We start from the raw sequence: 20,202 nt of genomic DNA, 5'->3' as shown, positions 1-20,202 counted from the left end.
CAGACACTTCACACCCGCTTTTCACACTTTCAACTCCCATCCCATCAGTGCCAAAAAACTAGTATCCAAAGTCCTTGCTTTCCTTTTCGCAACAAATGGTACCAGTTTTTGCTTGGCTCAGGCTAAAAGGCAAGCGGTTGGGAGTTCTCAGGGTGCGGGGCAAGGGAGGGCACTGGGCCAGGCTCGCGTCCTCCGGAGACGCCCCTCCGGAGGAAGGTCAAACCGCCAAGGGGCCTAAAGAGCAGGTTCTGACCCTAATGGCACCGTCTTCTTTTTGGCTCATCCTACCCATCCATTCGTGAAATTATGACTAGAGGAGGGTGCTAGAAAAACAGAAAATTACCTATTATCAACCACACGAATGCCAGGTAAGGGGGGTTTGGGGGGCGCGACCTCTTCATCCGTGGAATCTGGGAGCCCCTCGGCCGACTGCGACAGGCCGGTCGTCTTGTTTAGAATCTCCATCTCTCGATCTGTCAAGGGGAGCTCAGACTGGCTGGAGAGTTGAAGAGAACTCGGGGTTACAGAAGGCCACAGAGAAGGTCCTGAGAGCGTGAGGACGTGACCAGGGCAGGGAAGTCATGGGGGGACAGGGACGGAGGTGCCCTGGACACAGAGCTGACACTGTGACCTGGGCTCCAAGGCACAGATGGGGTTTCAAGTCTGGTTCGATCACCCACAAACAGCAGAAGCTTGGCCAAGTCCCCCTGCCTCTGCACCTCAGTTTCCTCATCTGTAAGAGGAATCTCTGGACTAGATGATGTTCTAAAATGCTCCAAGTGTAGGTTTTATATTTTTACTAGGGGCTTGCAGTAGAAATTACTGCAAGGCCTTGTAACTGTCCACATTACCCTCAGTTTCCTCTCTTGGTAAAGTTAAATGCTCTCAAGTCAAACCCCTAAAACCCAACCCCTCAAAGTTCTTTCTAATTATGGGAGGAAGCTGGTCAAGAAAAGTATAGGTGGGTTTTGACACCACACACTATCCTTAGAAAAGGTCACGCTAACTATTAACCTGGAGACCACGCAATTCTTCAGAATGGGTGTGAGCTACACGCACTTTAAAGTAATGCAGGCTCTTACCTACCCAGAATTCACTGAGAAGGGAATGTGGGCCTGATGTGGGCTCTGGACCCGGCTCCCCTTCTTTCTCAAGTGTAGATCAACCGTGACCCCAGATACTGGAGGGTCTGGTCGGCACTCACCCGTCGGGTTTGCAGGCTGGGGAACTGGGTTTCACTGGGCTTGTTGGAGACGGATGCCCCTGCTTCTCGATGGTAAGTCTGACCAGCTCCTACACCCCACACAAGAGAAAAGCAGTGAGACACAAGGAAGCTTCCTCACTGGGAATGTTCCCAACCAGGTGGGTCACCTGTCTGTCCTCCACTCCCACAGATTCCTCACTCACCATAAGAGTGAGTATGATCTGACTTAGGTAATCTGCCTGACTTCCCAAAATGTCCCCTACCCTCCAAAAATACCTGCACAGCACGTTGAAAGTTTCAAGTGCATAAAGGCCCTTCCCTTTGGAAGGGGGAAACGACAAGCCCCACTGTCTCAGAATGACTAAGTTCATCACACAGATCAAACTCCTGGCAGAACAACTGCCAGTCGGTTTGTGGAGGAAGAACTACTACCCTTGAGTTCTCTGAAGCCATTATACGATGTGCAGGACGCTGCTTACTGACAACCAAACCTCTGGTCTTGGGGAAGGTGGTTTCCCAGAGTGAGCTGGCCATGGGTGTGGCAGCAGCTGGTATCCTGAAATGACTGGTGGGAATCTTTGTCGACGGACAGAAAGTTTAGGGCGTATTACCCAGCAGAGAAATGACTTTAGAAAATATTTTTTTAAATAGGAAAAAAAAAAAAAAAAGAGGTGATTAGGGTCTACTTGGTTTTTTCAACTAGAATGCATCTTCCCCCAGTTTGGTGAGTTTTGGTGACTGCATACACCATATAAGAATCACTCAAAAATACAGAACGTTCCCACCACCCTCTCTAGTCAATCTGCTCCACCGCAACCACTTTTTCACTTCTGTTTCTTGGACCACTTCTGCTTAGAACTTGAAGTAAGTGGAACCATACAGTATGTATTCTTTGGTGTCCATCTTCTTTTTCTGAACAGCTTTATGCCATAAAATTCAGCCATTTAAAGTGTGCAATACAATGGTTTTTAGTCTGTTCATAGTGTTGTGCAACCATCAACACAATGCTTTTCAGGACTCATTATTACGTCCAGAACAAACTCTGGACCTTTCAGGGGTCCCTCCTCATGTCTCCCCAGCCCTCCCGGACCCACAACCACTAATCCACCCCCTATCTCTATTCGTTGATCCCCTTTTGCTCAGTGTAAACACCCACGTCTCTGTGTGCATGAGTAGTGTGTCCCTTGATGTTGCTGAGTTGTATTCCAGTATATGGATAAACCCACAATTTCTTCATTCGTTGTCCTGTTGATGCACACCTGGGTAGGACCTACCTGTGTCACATGAGAAGTTCAGGCTTTCAGCATGAACGTCTATTTCTAAAGTTACAGAGGAGGCAGCAATGGAAGAAGGTGGGTAATGCAGCAGTGTGCCCCCAAATCAGACTGCAAAGCCTCTCCCAACTCAAAACACCCCACACAGGAATCCTGACAAGCGTGGTAAGGCAAAGAGTTAATATGATGGATGGAAGTAATGCTTTGGATAGCCTTTCTAAAAGATGACTTGTCAGTATACATAAAAAGCTTTAGATATCTGCATACGTTTTATAATAATTTAGCCCAAGGAAAATGACACGGATGTGTACAAAAATTAAGCCACAAAGAACGGTCACCGCAGCATTCCGTGTAACAGGTAATCAGACTACTCAATATTCCATAATTAAATATTCAATACTAAGTACTGATTACATAAATTAAGATAGACTTAAACAATGGACCATTTATATTACCATTTAAAAAACTCACAAGAATATATGATAGCGTGGAAAGTCAATACAATGTTAAGTGGAAAAACAGCCCAGATGGTACACTGGTGTATACATAGTATGTTTTGGAAACAAAATAAAACCAAGAACACACGTATAGGAAAAAATATGGCTATGAAACACCCCTTATTTTCTTGTTTTTGCTTCTCTGCTTTTTCTTACTTTGCTACAATGAACATGTATTACTTCTGAAATACGAATTAAAAGAAAAATAAGGCATACTCCATATAATCAGAATCAGTGTCACCCCACTCTGTAATAGTTTCGATGCCTATTCCTGGAGAAACGTGGAGGGTTGAGATCGCCAAGAATCAAGTACTGGAAGAAGAAAGGAGAAGGCTGGCATTTTCCTGTTATCACCATCTAGGAGTTAAACATAATCTCGCACATATTTTAAGGAACAGCTAACCAGCTGGTGATTACAGACAAGGTGGAGAGACAAGAGACGATGTAATTAGAAGAGAGGGCAAGTGGCGTGGAGGCAGGCCCCCTGCACCCCATCGCCTGGAGGAGGGTGGGGAAGGCAGTTCATCCAAGAAGCCCATCACCAGGCCGCACAGAAGAGCATCATGGCATCAGAGGGAGTCAAAGTGCCTCGGAAGCGCCACACTCAGCTCACTCTCTTTACAAGCAGGGCAAAGGAAAAGGGAGGAGCCTGTACGCTTGCATCTGCTGAGGCAGGACAAAATTCCACTAATTCTTCACTGATTCCTGAGCGATTATAATTAGAATGCCATCTTCCTGGAGAGGCAGCTGTGTGAACTCAACTACAGAACGAGGGCGAAAGAACCGCGCGACGACAGGCACACGTGCGCGAGTGCGCACCCGGATTCCAAGGCGGAGTCAGATCCCAGCACTCAGCCTCCTTCCCCCCCCCACCAGACCATCACAGGAGGGGGCAGCTTTCCACATTCACCACGACCTTCCAGCCCAAACACAAACACAGTGGCCAGAAGGTCTTCACTCTCAACCTGGCTTCTCTCTCACAGGCACAAGGGCATCCTTAGAACGTGCACGTACCCGGCGACCGTGCCAACACCCTCATCTCCTTCAGAGCCGCCCGTCTGTAACCTGGCCAGAGCCCAACTCCCCCACTACTGAAGCCAGAGTTCTGAGAGGATGTCAGACTTCCCAATCCTCCTGAGGCACAGGTTAGGGAAGACTGAGAGAGACGGCACATGAGACTGTGTCCAGAGCCGGCAGCTGTAAACCAGACAACTGCCAGTTCACCGAAAGGCAGTGTCCAAAAGCCCGAAAGGTACCTGGAAGAGTACCTTTCTAAATACACAATACTCTATTTCCATGTTCATTTTATTCATATTGAGAGTGATCACAGAGACACTTCCATCTTAGATGACCTTCATCCAGTCAAAGCACAGCTCAGTGCTCAGGTAAGGAACGGTCCTAACTGTTTCTGTCTCCTCGGCCCCTGCCTGGCAGAGGGGACACGGGCTGCAGTCCTCCAGGTTCACGTGGAGAGAAAACACACTTTAACTGGGAAGCGGGCCCGCCCTGCAGCCTGGGCCTGATGCTCCTGCTCAGGCCGCATCCCGACCTGTCACTGTCTGTCCTCTATCACCACGGGGTCCTGTGCTTATGGCCATGACACGGCCCCTCTACCGGTGAGCGGTCCTAAGACAAGTTCTTCACCAAAGACACTGGGTACAGGCCAGTGGGGAGTTTCCTGTAACTGAAGTGGCATAATGCAGTCACAGGGCTGTCCAGCCCCAGTATGACCTTTATGGTGACAACAAGGGACCTTCCCTGTCCACATCCTAAGTGGGGGTGAGGCAGCGACAGAGCAGAGGAAGCGCCTTCCTTCTCACATGTGCTCAGGAGCAGACAGAGCACTAAGCAGACAAGGGGCCAGAGTGCACCGGCCTGGCGGGTGACTCCTCAAGTCAGCTTCTGGAGGCCCACAGCAGCCTACAAACAAGGCAGCCAGAGGAGATCTCAAATTCCACCCTGAAAGATGCGGAAGAGACCAGCCCAGAAGCAGTGCCAGGCCCGGTTGGCATGGGGGGAGGGGCATAATTTTAAAACTGGGCACTTGTGTCTTCAAAATAATGACTTGGGGCCAAACACTACAACTCGAACAATAAAAGTTTTCAGGGTTCACCCCAATAAAGGCCCTAAACAAGCTTACAGATTATTGAAAGACCTTCTCTTGACATCTGTAACTAAGTAGAACACGTGTGGGCCCAGAAGGGAGATGCTGCTGCTACGACTCCTAGCTGGATAGGATGTCCTTCTACTCCCAACACCCTTGAGAATGAAAAAGCAGTAAATGTTCGGTGCAGTTCTTCAGGTTAGCAGATTTACTAGAAAAAATACTTAGTGAACTGCTCAGAAAGTAGGCTGAAGAGGGCTTATCTTAGTTTAAGCCACCCTATTATTTTGAAAAAACATTAACAACAAAAGTACCCCTAAACCCTGAGCGTATGAAGCTGAAATTGAAGCATGATGATTTCTCTGACTTACGAAAGTATATCCACAACATTCCTACATGGCAATTTCCTACTACACATAACCCGCTGTCTCTTCCCCCTTTCCTTTTTTTTCTTTTTTTTTTTTTGCGGTACGCGGGCCTCTCACTGTTGTGGCCTCTCCCATTGCGCAGCACAGGCTACGGACGCGCAGGCTCAGCGGCCATGGCTCACGGGCCCAGCCGTTCCGCAGCATGTGGGATCTTCCCGGACCGGGGCACGAACCCATGTCCCCTGCATCGGCAGGCGGACTCTCAACCGCTGCGTCACCAGGGAAGCCCCCCTTTCTTCTTCCCTCTCTTTCTCCTCCTTTGTAAAGCAGTGGAATACTCAGACCACTGCATACAGGAAATACTCAAATACATGCCACATAAGATGGACCATGTAGACACACCAAGAAGAACTATTTCAAATGACTGCAAAATGATGGATAACCTGAAGGTCAAAAATAACTTTGACACATCTTTAATACTTTCTAATAATCATACTGATGGAGGTGGTTACTGTTATTCTGAGACTTTTGTGTTTGTATTGTGAAAAAACAAATAAGTCAAAAACAAATGTTGATATTTTTTAAAACAGGGATTTTCAGTGTGGGAGGAAGAAAATTAAGATATAAGCTTGATGAGGTTAAGTAAAAACCAGTATAAACTCAAGATGTATTTTCTCTTAAAGAAACTAAACATGTGATCAATGAGTAGCAGTGAGGAACCTTGGGGTGAGGTCTCTAAACATCATTCCCCAATAAAGGGAACCAGAGCTCCTTAAAGGAACGGCTGATTCCAGGTCGGTGGTAAGAAATGTACAAGGTAATTATAACTCAATAATTAAAAAAAGATAAATAACACAATTTTAAAATAAGCAGAAGACTTGAATAAACATTTCTCTAAATAAGATACACAAATGGCCAATAAGCACATGAAAAGATGCTCAGCATCGTTAGCCATCAGGGAAACGCAAGTCAAGAACCGCAGTGAGACACCACTTCACACCCACTAGGACGGCTATATGGAAAAGAATAAGTGCTGGTGAGGATGCAGACAAACTGGAACCCTCATGTACTGCTGGTAGGGATGTAAAATGGTGCAGCTGCTTTAGAAAATAGTCTGGTAGTTTGTTACGAAATCAAACACAGAGATATTATATGACCCAGCAATTGCAGTCCTAGGCGTCTACCCAAGAGAAATGAAAACATACATCCACACAAAAACTTGTACCTGAGTGTTTGCAGCAGCATTACTCAAAATTGTCAAAATGTGGAAACAACTGAGACGTCCAAATGTCCATGAATAAATAACATGTGGTATATCCATGTAATGGAATATTATTTGGCGATAAAAAGAAATGAAGTCCTGATACGTGTGCTAAAACACGGATGAACTTCGAACACATTACGCTAAGTGACAGGAGCCAGTCACAAAAGGACCCACAGTATATGATTCCATTTATATGAAGTGTCTAGAAGAGGCAAATTTAGGGACGTCCCTGGCGGTCCAGTGGTTAAGACTCTGTGCTTCTGCAGGGGACGCGGGTTCGATCCCTGGTCAGGGAACTAAGATCCCACATGTTGCGTGACATGGTCAAAAAAAAAGAAAGGGGCAAATTTATAGAAACAGAAAGTTAGATTAGTGGCTGCCTAAGGCTGGGGAATGGAGAGAAATGAGGGCAGGGTATGGGGAGAGTACAAAGGGTATGGGGTTACTTTCTGAGGCAATGAAAATGTTCTGAAGTTGATTGTGGTGATGGCTGCACAACTCTGTGAATATACTAAAAATCACTGAATTGTTTTAAACTGGGTGAACTGTATGGTATGGGCATTATATCTCAATAAAGCTATTACCACATACACACACAAGTAAGTACAAGATGAACCTGGAACACCTTTTCGTGTCCCAAAGTGAGAAAACGATCAAAGACTTCTGGGGTCATGTCAAAATGAACTCAGGAAACAATATGAAGAAGCTGTCACTGTTCAAAGATGGGACTTGAGCATCACTAAGGATAGTAACTGCAATGGACTGGACATATAAACTATGTTTATTTACATCCCTGAGTTCAGAATGCTAAATTAAAAAACTCAATCCAGGGCTTCCCCGGTGGCTCAGTGGTTAAGAATCTGCCTGCCAATGCAGGGGACACGGGTTCGAGCTCTGGTCTGGGAAGATCCCATATGCTGTGGAGCAGCTAAGCCTGTGCGCCACAAGTACTGAGCCTGCGCTCTAGAGCCTGCGTGCCACAACTACTGAGCACGCGTGCCACAACTACTGAAGCCTGCGTGCCTAGAGCCCGTGCTCCACAACAAGAGAAGCCACCGCAATGAGAAGCCTGCGCACCCCAACGAAGAGTAGCCCCCGCTCGACTCAACTAGAGAAAGCCTGTGCGCAGCAACAAAGACCCAACACAGCCAAAAATAAGTAAATACAAATAAATAAATTAAAAAAACCCCCAAAACCTCAATCCAATGGTCATGTTAGATGATACTAAGAAACACTCATTTTGATAACTGGTAAATGAAGGAAGGAATTAAGCACTGATCCTGCCTTTCCCCTGAGAATCATAACACAGGATAACCTTGATTGACAAGGGGAGGTCTCTTTTAGTGTATTCCGGCTAAGGAATGAGGAAGCGATGGCAGAAAGAATTATAATGTCATCATTTTGCAACTCCAAGGAATTAACCGATCTAGGCAATAACCATCAACGGCTATTAATATCCAAAAAGGAAAGATGCCTCTAGATGGAAGTGCAGGGCAGTACCAAGGAAACATTCTTCTAGATACAAAGACATGAACCTGATTCAGCCTAGTTTTGCAGGAAATTCAAGGGACAGAGGAACATGTTAAATAACACTGCATAGATATAATCAGCAAAACCAGAGTGTGGGAGACGTCTCAGAGAAACAACCCTTCCTTAAAAAAAAAACAAATAAGTTACAAGGAGAAAAATACAGAGAAGGGAGAACTTTAGACAAATATTAATGAGTTATAGTGTTTGGACTTTATCTGGATCTGAAATTGAAAACCAAACTGTTTGAAAACAGCAAACTATACCCTGCAGGCCAAATCCAGCCCAGGGCTTGCTTCTGTAAGGCCCTCAAGGTAAGAATGCTTTGCTTAAAAAAATTAAATTAAAACAAACAAAGAATATGCAACAGACCAATATGCAGCAGAGACTATGTGTAGCCCCAGAAGCCTAAAATATTTACTACCTGGCCCTTTACAGAAAAAGTTCGCCTTGTTCTAGAGATATGCACTAAGATATTTACAGATGAATGGACATGATGCCTGGAATTCGCTTCCAAATAATCCAGGGGAGTAGGAAGAGGTCTGGAAGAAACAAGACTGGCCAGCTGTGGAAGTTCTGTGATGGGGCTTCATTATACTGTTCTCTTTTTTGCAAATGTCTGAAATTCATCATAAATAAGAATTTTAAAATAGGCTGATCAAGGAATAAAAGAGGTGGCTCATCTGAAATGTCAGTGCGGTAGAGACAGCTAGTTGCCCCACAGTACCTGCTCTTCCTTAGTAACAGAATTTTACTTGGGCATATGACCAAGTTCTGGCCAATAAAATGTTAAGTGAAAGTTCTGTGAGGCCTTTGAGGAAGCACCCCTAAATGGAGAAGCCACAACTTCCTACTCTCTTTTCTTCCTGGCTAGGTGGAATGTAGTCATAATTCATGGAGACTGTAACAGCCATTTTGGACCATGAGGTGGAATCCATGTGTGAAGATGGTGGGAAAGCAGGATAGGGCCATTTTGTGAAAATGCCACGCTAGCCTTGGACTGTCTGCCTATCTGTAGGCTTCTTATACGTGAAGGAGAAATAAAGTTCTATCTTTTGAAGCCAGTATTATTCTGGATTTTCTTGCAGTCAAGTCTAACCCTAACTGATACAGTCAGGAAAATGTTTCTTTCAAAATATTCCTGCTATTCAAGGTGAATCTGGTAGACAAGCCCAATTTTTGGGTGGTGATGGTTAAATGACAGAACTGCAAGTATTCCAAAGTTTCCCCCCAGGTCAGTATTTTTTTTTTCTTCCAATTAAAAAATGTGTGTGTGGGGGCTTCCCTGGTGGCGCAGTGGTTGAGAGTCCGCCTGCCGATGTTGCCGATGCAAGGGACGTGGGTTCGTGCCCCGGTCTGGGAGGATCCCACGTGCCGCGGAGCGGCTGGGCCCGTGAGCCATGGCCACTTGAGCCTGCACGTCCGGAGCCTGTGCTCCGCAACGGGAGAGGCCACAACAGTGAGAGGCCCGCGTACCGCAAAAAAAAAAAAAAAAATGTGTGTGTGTGTGTGTGTGTGTGTGTTGTGGGGGAAGAGGCTGGAGGTCTTAGAAGAGAGATCCAAGAAGGTCTGCAGAGATGGTAAAGCAGAGTCCAGAGAGATGGGTTAAGAAACTGTACATCTGAGATAAGAAGAAAAGCTGAAAAGGTGAAACTAGGAAGAGTTGGGGTCTTGGTTTTGAAAGGACAAACTCGTGTATCTGTTTGACCCTGAGAAGCTCAGTCCTCCAACAGCCAAGACCTAGGCTGGAGGTGGTTCCTACAGCAAAAGGAAAGTGAGGGCCTTTGAATTCCTTCCAGAGAGTCATGACCATCTGAGTCTCAGGCTCCCATTGGTAAAGCACCTGCCTGGGTCAGATTAGATAATGAGAGGTCCATCCTTCGACCTGAGTTAAGTTGCCCAAGGTTATAGAGCTAACAAGTGGCATTTACATGGGGGTTTAAATGATAGACGGTACTGCACATTCAGGGACAAAAACAAAGTAATCCTGCTTTACAACACTTTTTCAACCCTCAAAAGCAAAATTCCATTTATCAAGTGAATGAGTAACTTGGAAGCTGGTGAGTCAGTTTGCAGGAACATGCCAACACTTCCCCTCCAAGTGGGACGATGACACCCTCATGGATGTAGTTCACCTCCACACAGTCCGGTCCCTCCCAGCCCACAGGAGCTCCCTCACACCATGAGGACAGGAGCTTATAAGTTGTCCTAAGCCTGACGGGGACAGTGAGAGAGGCTGGAGGCCAGCTGGCCCGGAGGGGAGACACACTGAATCCCTTGGGCCAAACCATGAATCTTCCTCCTTGTGGGAGGCAGCTGAGGGTGATGGTGAGAACACAGGGTCTGGGGTCCAGCAGGCCTGGGTGTGAACCATGCCCTTGCCACTGACTACTGGTCTGCCTGAGACTGTTTCCACACCTGTGAAGGAGGGGATCACACCCACCTTGGAGGTCGTTATAAGCATTAAGTGGGTAATACACGTTAGCTATGATTACAGTTGAGACCCTAACGGCGAACGCCAACATTACAGTGTCTAAATCGTGCCCGTGGCCTTGACTGACTCCAACTATGAAAAACTTCTAGTGACACAGGCCAGCTCCTGCTCATCCTTTAGGCTTTAGCCTGCCTGTCTCTCCCTGGGGAAGTGTCTCTGATCACCCTGAAATTGAAGGTCCCCCCTACACCCAAGACCACACGCCATTCTTCCTTTATAGCACCAGTCCTGTGCTATTGTATATGTATATATATATATAAAATTGTATAATTATACAATTACAAGTATTTGATTGCTGTCCTTTTCCGCCTTTAGATTCTAAGCTCCATCAGGTCAGGGATGGTGCCAATTGTGTTTATCACTATATTCCCAATTCTATCACACTGCCCAGCACACAGGAGTTTCTCAATAAACGTTTCTTGAATAAATGAAACGAAATTTAATGTACAGAGCTCCTCACCTAGAGGATCTTTGTTCTGGTTAAAATATTTTAAAAACAATTATGGAAAAGTTCAGACGCTGACAGGCTCATAATCAATAGGTGTCTCTCGCTTTCTCTCTCCCTCCTCCTCTCTTATCCTGGTCAATTTGAAAAATCTGAGAAACTTTTCTTTTAGACAATTTTTCAACTGATACAGTGGCACTTTAATGATTTCATAAAGGAAATCCACTTGGGAATGTTACAAAGCTTTACGCTTAACTCTCTCTCTTCTATTTTGGATGTTCTGACTTGTTTCGAAAGATCTAATTATAATCAATTTGGTAGAAGGAAGCCTTAACAATGTCATCTGAAAAATAACACTTGTCAATAACAGCATTTCCAGAAGCCTGGACAGGAAGAGCAAGGCGAGGCGAGCCCGAAGCACACACACCCCGATGGTGAAGTGTGACCCAGGTCACGTCTCACTTGCCCTGCTGACCTCAGAGAGCGACCGGGAGGCTGGAATGGGAGAATGTGTGACTGAGCGCCAGGTCTGGAAAGCAACATCAGGTCCCACACAGCAGCCACCCTGGGCTACCTCCTTAAGTCTCACCAGCCAAAACCGATCGTGCAGGACCTAGTAACTGTGGGGAGTGAAGAGAACTGGGAGCCGTCAGAGGACACTGTGATGCCGTCCAGTCAAGCCTCCCTCTAAATGAGCTCCATAAAGCCCCAGCAGACACAGCAGCCCTGCTTACACAGTATTGGAGGTGGGGAGCCACCCAGACCGCACCAGGCAACACGGTTCGTTCCGGAGCAGTGTATAATGTCCAGCAATGCTTTCTTAGCCTCCCATCTGTAATTTTTACCCGTTGGGGGTCCTTATTCTACCCTCCAGAGCTTCTGGGGAATGTCAATCCAAGGAGGCAGCATTCAGGAGTCTAATGGCATGGTTGAGTGGGGAAGGAGCTGTTTGGACCTAGGGTAAGTATCTTGGCTACAGTTTTGTACTGGAGGGTCTAGAAAGGAAGAGAACACAGTTTTTCAAGCCAAGAGACCTGTTTGCAAAGCATATATCTAGCACCACATAATTAATAATAAACAGCAGCTACGATCTGAGTGTTTAGTATGCCCAGCATAGTTCTAAAAGCTTTATACGTATTCACTAATTTAACCCTTCCTACAACCCCACGACACAGGGTACCACAACTGCACGTACTTCGTAGATGAGTTGACTACGGTACAGAGCGCTTGAGTAAATTGCTCAAGTTCACAGACTAGTAAGCGGTGAACTTGGGATTCAAATCCAGCTGGGCTCCACTCTAGTCTAGCCCTCTTTCCACTACATTATCCGGCCTCACATTCCCACCGCTCACAGCCCTCATCCCAACCCACAGGATCCCACCTGTTTCACGCCCTACATTCTGCCTTGCTCCTCATCCACTGGGACTTATTTTCTCAATTAGGGTCCGTCCCTTGGACCTCAATTCCAGAACCTCCAAGGACTTCACTTCCTGCCGTAACAATGATTCATAGTTTCCCATTATGCCATTTCTGACTTCCCTGGGTAGTAAATTCACAGACCACATCATGGATTTCAAGTACAGTTAGTTTCATTTCTTACTCACGTCAATCCTGCTTTTCTACTAAGAATCCCAGAAGTTCTTAGACCATGAAAAGGTAGCAGTTGACATGTTGGGAGTTTTGCTAAAAGTCCCTGGACTTCATCTAGCCGGCAAGCGTGCACAGCCAGAGCTGTAGTATAAAGACTACCCGTAGATTTAATACAAGGCCCAGTAAAGGCTGACTGCTTCTGGCAGCTTTTCTAACTATCAGGACGAGTACTCCAAAGGTTGTATTCCTGTAAGAGTCACTTGTACCACAGAGAAACAGCTGCGGGACAGAGCAGCACCCAACAGCAGAAACACTGGAAGACGTTCACTCTAATGTACAAAGTTTAGCAATAAGTTCTCATGTGACAAACACCCAGCAGGGAGGGTGCTCCAAGTCCCTGAGGAGGACTGTCTGGAACCTGCACGTACCTTCACTCCGTCCAGCACGGCTTTGATGACCCCCTTCACCGTTGTCACCATCTCTTTATCTTCTGAGTTCACACCTTCTAGCATCACTTGGTCAGACCAACGAATGAGGTTGGCGAGACTTTGGTACACTCGGCTATAGCAGGAGGAGAGGGCTGAGCTAGAGGTAGGAGAAGATTTTTAAAAGAATATTAAAAATCTAAAGAATGACCATCACTTTACGTCATCTGTTTAGCAGAGAACTAGTTTCTCAGTGACTAAATCCTTCTTTCTATAAGATCTGCACCTCCTTTTAATAAACTTTTCCTCCCTGAATCTATTTCCTTACATCCCATGAAGATTTTGTGGAGCTTTATCTCCCAGTCTGTTATAAATTTTTTTTCATTTCTCATATATAATGTATAAAAATTCCACCATGATAGTTAATATGTTTTTTCAAACTTCACAACCTCCACGAGATTCTGATAACATCTCTCATCTTCCTCTCCTTCTAGTAGGTCAGACTGTTGTACACTTCTTGTTCTGGATTAGATAAAAATTCATGTTATATTGTGTCACAAGGAGTCAACAGGTTTGTGGAATTTTAGCAGGCAGGATCCTTTAAAGGAACAGCCTTTCTTTTTATTAAAAAAAATTTTTTTGGATCTTAGTTCCCTGACCAGGGATCGAATCTGCACCCCCTGCCGTGGAAGCGCAGAGCCTTAACCACTGGACTGCCAGGGAAGTCCCAAGGAACAGCCTTTAAACATGAGCCCAAAGAGATCTGAAATTTACTAGAATTCCTTCTAACATGGGCTCAGCTTCACCATCCCCTGCAATAAACCATCGCTGAGATGTCAGAGGAATGCACTAATGAGGAGTATTTTAAGGAGGACAAGTCAGAGGCAAGGTGACCTGTGGTGATGGTAGGTGGGGGGAGGAGGTACCAACTTCACTGTGATGCCAACAACTCAAAACAGAAGCCCTGAGCACATCTGGAGGCCCCAACGATTGTAGAGTGGAGGCCAAAATGAAGAAGTTTTATACTTCCACATATTTTTAAACAACTAAAGATACTTTTCCCTAGGATTTATGGAAAGGATTATTTTGCCATTTTAAATATTATGTATTACAACAGAGGTAGAGCAAAAATGTAGAAAATTTGTGGGATGCTACCTCCTCCACTAAAAAAAAGAATGAGGCAGACATTTAGGAGCCAAAGATATACTTTTTCCCTAAAGATATAATTTTGAGAAAAATATATAATATTGTAAGATATGATTAAAACAGGTTCTAAAAACAAAGACATTTAAAAAAAAAAAAAAAAAAAGCCTGAACCAGACAATGCTCTAATGAGAAGCTCTTCAGAATCAGGTAAGGAGGAGGAGAATTTCCAGGAGGTCTGAAGTCTCCACTTAGCCATTCACTCGGCTCCGTGCATGTTCCGGCGGGAGAAAGAAGAGTCAGGAAGGATGAAAGCAGCTCCTCAAGCCCCACTACAAAGAAGAAAACTTACAAAAGGAGCCACAAGAAAGCCAGGGTTTGGCTGCTTTAGAGGATGATACAAATGAAAAGTGTTTGGTGTCAGACCTATTCTCTTTGGAAGGAGGACTGAGAGAATAAAACACAACTTGCAGACCTGCCGGCGGGGGCGGGGGCCAGACCATAGATGGCGTCGTCCTGAAGGGGCGTGTGCTTCTAGCAGCTCTGTTCCTCCTCCCTGGCAAGGCCAGGCTAGGCCTCTTGAAACAAAGACTGTGGCCTCCCACCCGCAATAATTCAATGAAAGAGGTGGGAGGGGTCACTTTTACGTGATACTTAATTCCCACCTACACTGGATGTTAACATTTCCCTGAAAGCACCTGAAAATGTTGGTAATTGTGTCCACCCTTCACATTGTGAGCTTGCAAGAAGAATATCCCTGTGTCTTAATGTCATGGGAAGGACGTTAAAAAAGGAAGGAGGGTCTTGTACCATAGAAGTGTCCAGTGGACCAGTCGCTGGTGTGCACTGAGGGCAAAGCAGGGATCCTGCTCTCAAACATCTCTGCATGTTCCACCGTCAGGAAAAGCCTCCATTCACTGCGCACACGGAACAGCCAGCGGCTTGTTCACAGGCCCGTCACCACAGCCCTCGGAACCTAGGGGAGCCTGGCCAAGAGCCTACCTGCTAGGGCCCAACCCACAGAGAAGAGGCAGGAAAACACCCTCCCAGCTAACAAATGCATGGGAGGATGAGATGATGGAAGGCAGCTAAAAGAAACATTTGAGGAGCATTTTAGAGCATCTCAGGGAGATCAATATAAGTATCATCAACGGGCTTTGGAAGAATTTCAGGAGGAAAAAATCCCTTAAATGGCATTAGCCAAAGGATTACAAAGAAAAAAAAAGAAATCGTTATTCCTTATGGCCACACCCAGGCATTTCTCTTTTCCCCTCTAGGAAACTGTTATAGACAGTAAGTAATTTTTGTCAACTATCAAGTAATTACAAAACCTCCCCATGGACAAAAAATGCCCCAGACCATTGTCCTATTACTCGGTCAATTCTTCCAGAGCCTGCACGTCTAGAAAGTAACTTCCCAAGCAGAGTTGCTGGCTGACACTGCAGGAAGCGACAGTCCTAGCAGCATCGCCCTTTCAACGCTGTTACAGGGCTCAGTGAAGGTGACTGTCCTGGACTCTCCCAAAGAGGCCTGGCACGCGAGGGCATCCGCCCTCATTTCCCACAGCGCCGCCCGTCGGCGCCCTGGTGTAATCACACTCTGCTCACAGGACTGCTGGTCTCGTCCCTGCCGGGCACACTGTGCCCGCTGGCCTCAGTTCCTCTGCTCTTCTCCTTCTCCTGCCCCCACTGCCCATTCAAATCCTGCCCTTCCTTCAGGTCCAGCTGCAGCATATCCTGCCCCAGGAAGTGCAACTCTCTTGTAAGTCTCCCTCCTTCAGAGTCAAACAGAGCTTCCACTCGGTACCATCAATTCAGCACTGTCACACAGTGGGGGAGTTGATTTTTTCAGGTCTTAACTCTCCCACGGTAGGCCCATCCCGTGAGAAGACGTGTATGAGAGCATTTCATAAAAGCTACCTGTGCGTCTGAAACCCAGCAGACTGTTAAGCATGTTCCCTCAAAGGAGAACAGCACCGGGCCTGTCTACGAGCCGGGCACTGGGCTACCTATTGGAAAAGCATGGTGCTTGGTCTCAGAGAGTCCTCCATATGGAGCAGCTGAACAAGGCACCAAAGGGACTCGCTTCCTCAGAGGCTTCTCGTACATGACAGCAGCCTGGCCTGGAAAGTGAAGACAGAGCAGAGCGAAGCCTTATCCTTCCCCGCCAAGTGGCTTCAGTGAGCTTCCAGCCAAAAAACCACCATCTACAGGGGTCAGTAGAAGCTCCAGGGCAGAGAGCTTCTTGGAAATAAAGATACTGTTTTATCTCCCAGAAGAAGAAAACTATGCACTTCACTGTCAAGTTCTGAAAGCAGTTCACAAAAGCTTAGCCTCATGGGGCTACAAGGGCACTAAACCATCTTGAGGAACTGAAACAGAGAGATGTTTATCCTGCACAGGTACCAGGGAAGAAAAACAAAGCCAGCAGGCATCTGACAGCCTCTCAAAAAGAAGCTCCTGATAGGCTCTCACTGAAGATTACATTTCATACTGCTTTCCTTTCTGTATTTAACAACAAACATAGGGGCAAGCCGCTCACTAACCTTTCAGAGGAAAACGAACTCTAGCAATAAAAGCATTACCTCACAAAAGCGGACTACGCGTCCATACCTGGCTTCCAATGAATCCAGGTGCTGTTTGGGAGGACCTGGCTTGATACGATTAAATGTTTCACTAATCCAGGCTCTAATGGGATTCTTCTCTACCTCTTTTGGCCTAATAATCTAAGCAGCCAAGGTCTCCAATAGGTTAGATATTGGCAGGATTTAATGTCATAATAAACTATGGTTAACACAGGGTACTGGGAAAAATGGGTCCAAATCAATGCAATTATTGCCAACGAGCCAGCTAGTACGAAAAAATAACCACAGACTTACACTGTGGCTACATCCCCAGCAACGGTGGCGACCTTCCTCAGTGCTGAGGCCTCATGAGTAACAATGATGACCTCAACCTTGGAAGAATACCAAGTGACAGCCATGGGGCAGGGGTGGGGGCGGGGCGTGGGAGGGCTCCTTTTCCTCCTGGCCCTAGAAACACTGAGTGTGAAATGCCCCCGAACCAAGGTGCCACTAGGCCTCCACTGCTGACACAGCCCAGAGCAACTCACCTGTGTTGAATTCGAGGGTCGCTCTGCACCAGGGGTAAGATGGCCTCCAGCACCTTGCTGGCAGACCCTGGAAGCATCTCCAGTACCTTCTTATCAATAGCCATTTTGTCCACAATGGTCTTAAAGTAGCGCAAGGCACTGACAACCTCCTTCTCTTTCTCTTCCAGCCAGCTCAGGTTCTGAAAGGAAATGTTAAGCGTAAGGAGGGAGGAGAGAGATTAAAGGGAGCAATTTTAAAATAAAATAAAATAAAATTTCCTGCAAACTAGTTTGAGATTGACACCAATGGAAAAGGCTTCTTGCTGCAGAAAGCAAGCCAAATTGTTTTTCTAAGGATTGCAGTCAGGACACAGAGGCTAGACTTGAAGGAAGAAGAAGGGGCCGACGGAGAAAGGCTGTTCAGATATTCCTAATTCCCTTCCCGGACAGACACAGATTTGCCCTGGGGTCTCCGCCTCCACCACACTGAGATATCACCACTACACTCAGTAAGTGTAGTGAGGACTAATTTGCTGATGGCTGCAGGAGGCTTACAGAACCAACAGTTAAGTCCCAACGTGTGTATCTATCCAGTAAATCAAATCAAGAAACCCCAGGCCTTTCAAGGTCCTAGGGGCTGTGTAAGACCGGTCAGAGGCATTAGTGCTCAAAACCCACTCTCCCAGGACTCCTCACTAGATCCCCACATTTGACCAAAGACGCAGCCCCTCTCAACGAAATGATATGGCTCTCCCAGAGGACCTGGAAACCCTAGGGTTAGAAGGGGCGGGATGTGCTGGGGTGAAAAGGTGAAGAAGCTGGACAGATGGCAGTGATTCAATCACTACTCCTGCAGCGTGTGCTAACAGCACGCAGGGTCCCTCTGCCCCTGAGGAAAGCCCGCCTAGGAGGAAAATAAAACACAGAGTCCTGTACTTCCCAGCACTCACATTCCCACACCCAAATCTTTTCTCCTTGACTGTGGGATACCCTGAATGCACAGACAGTGGGTAAACACACCCCCCCTTTGGTTTCTTTCTCCAACCTCTCCTTATACTGACCCTAATGTCAACAACCCAGGTCCCAGCTGGCTGGCAGGGAAAGAGAGATCAAGAATAATCTATAAAATGGATAAATCCAAAAATGGATAATCTACTCAAGTAGAATCGATTACATGTCCAGGGCAAATTAAGAGTGGTACGTATGAGGAAAACTGCCACCTGTGGGCTCTTTGAGGTCCAGAGAATATTCAAATAAAAACCACCAAGAACAAGATAATTTCTAGAAAAAGTAGATTTAAAACTACATAAATATATAAAAAAGTGATACACAATCAAAAGTGATTATGATTCTGAACACCAGCTCTTTTAAAATAATGAGGAATGTCATTTTAAATAAAAAATTTCAATAGTGGATTTCATGGGAATATCGAAGGAAAAACATAAAAATGGAATCAAGAAGTAATTAGCTCCTTTCGTCAGACAACTTTCAAACACCCGATCTGATTTGTCTCAATGGGGGTACTTCCCAAAAGGTATCCTGTAGACCACCATGATACATTTCTCCAAGGGAGGAAAAAGACACCCCTTCCCCATCCCCATCACTGTGGCCTCTCTGCCGTCACTTGTTTTTCTCTTCTCACTACCCGACACGTTTGTTTATTTACTGTCTGTTTCCAAGAGCCAGGCGCTTGCTTCTCCACCTCGCGGCCCAGAGCGCTCTGCTTCGCCATGGCCTACACGGGGCCGAGAGGAACCTCAGTATGAAGGAACTCACGGTGCCTTGCAGACATCAAATGTGACTAAAACCACTTTGGCCAGTTGAGCAAGAGGACTCTGGCTACAACACTGCCCTCAGCACATCAGGACGCGCAAGGAGCCAGCAGTGACAAAACGTGGGGAGGAAGCAGGAAACATTTTAAGAAAATGTGTCGCGAGGTTTGCTAGGGAGAAAGGGGCTAATCTGGAGATGGGAGCCGTCCAAAAGTGGCAAGGCACTTCACAGAAAAAAAGAGAACTCTCCTGTCATTTGCAGAGAGATCAAATGAGCCACTGAAGAGCCGGGCTGCCCTGGGCTCCTAATAAAGGAGCCGACAACCTAGCAGAGTCAGGTTTCATCCATTAACTCTACAGAAAATTCCACTCCCAGAATTAATGGCCTCTGAACGCTGTGCATTCCCCTAGCCCATCAGCTGTTAAACTATGGCTTCTCGCAAAACACAGCCAGCAGTCGGAAGAGTTTACAATGAGACACCCAGACCGAACACCCCCAGGAACAGGGAACCTGAGGCCGAGGCCTCAGAGGGGCAGCTGCATCCACCTGCACACCCGCTCCTGCGTCAGGGGTTAGATGCCACCACTGGTGCAAATAAACCTGGAAACTACATGAGGCCAGCGGTGCTGGGGAAGGGCCTCGATCCAAAGGCACTGCTGGGCTTCAGGCTCCTCATCTGCAAAATGGGGAGAATAATGCCTGCCCTGGGTGATCGAAAGAGGTTCGTGTGGGGGGCTGGGTGAGAATGCATATGGAAGCACTTCATAAAATTAAGGGAGAAAGAGATTTTGATTAAGAAAACTTGGGCCAGAGCCCACACTCTCTGTATACTGGGAAGAGTGAAAGCGTGTGCACATGGTCCAGGTGAGGAGTAAGTAAGACGGTGTGTGAAATCACCCAGGACGGGGCCCGGGCGAAGAGAGACCTGCAGGAAGTTGTAGATGGATCCAGATCTATTTCTGTCTACCTGAGTTGCAATTTCCCATGTAATAACCTGGGAAAAA

At 46.4% G+C, this 20,202-nt stretch overlaps 1 protein-coding gene across 6 annotated transcripts in view; it reads right to left on the bottom strand.

The window, feature by feature from the left end:
- The window catches only part of RAPGEF1 (Rap guanine nucleotide exchange factor 1), a gene marked incomplete at both ends in the record, with an annotated part of 149,417 nt that overhangs the window by 44,603 nt on the left and 84,612 nt on the right, over window positions 1-20,202 (bottom strand). For all 6 annotated transcript variants that reach the window (XM_079707223.1, XM_079707221.1, XM_079707225.1 and 3 more), the window contains 4 exons: window positions 344-496; window positions 1,205-1,293; window positions 13,196-13,352; window positions 17,447-17,625. In XM_079707223.1, coding sequence (XP_079563349.1) covers window positions 344-496; window positions 1,205-1,293; window positions 13,196-13,352; window positions 17,447-17,625 — 578 coding nt within the window. The remainder of the gene's footprint in view (window positions 1-343; window positions 497-1,204; window positions 1,294-13,195; window positions 13,353-17,446; window positions 17,626-20,202) is intronic.

This window comes from Hyperoodon ampullatus (assembly GCF_949752795.1).
Source record: "Hyperoodon ampullatus genome assembly, chromosome: 6".
NCBI classification, from domain to species: domain Eukaryota; kingdom Metazoa; phylum Chordata; class Mammalia; order Artiodactyla; family Ziphiidae; genus Hyperoodon; species Hyperoodon ampullatus.
The sequence above is the reverse complement of the archived record's forward strand: the minus strand, read 5'-3'. Positions and strand labels throughout refer to the sequence as shown.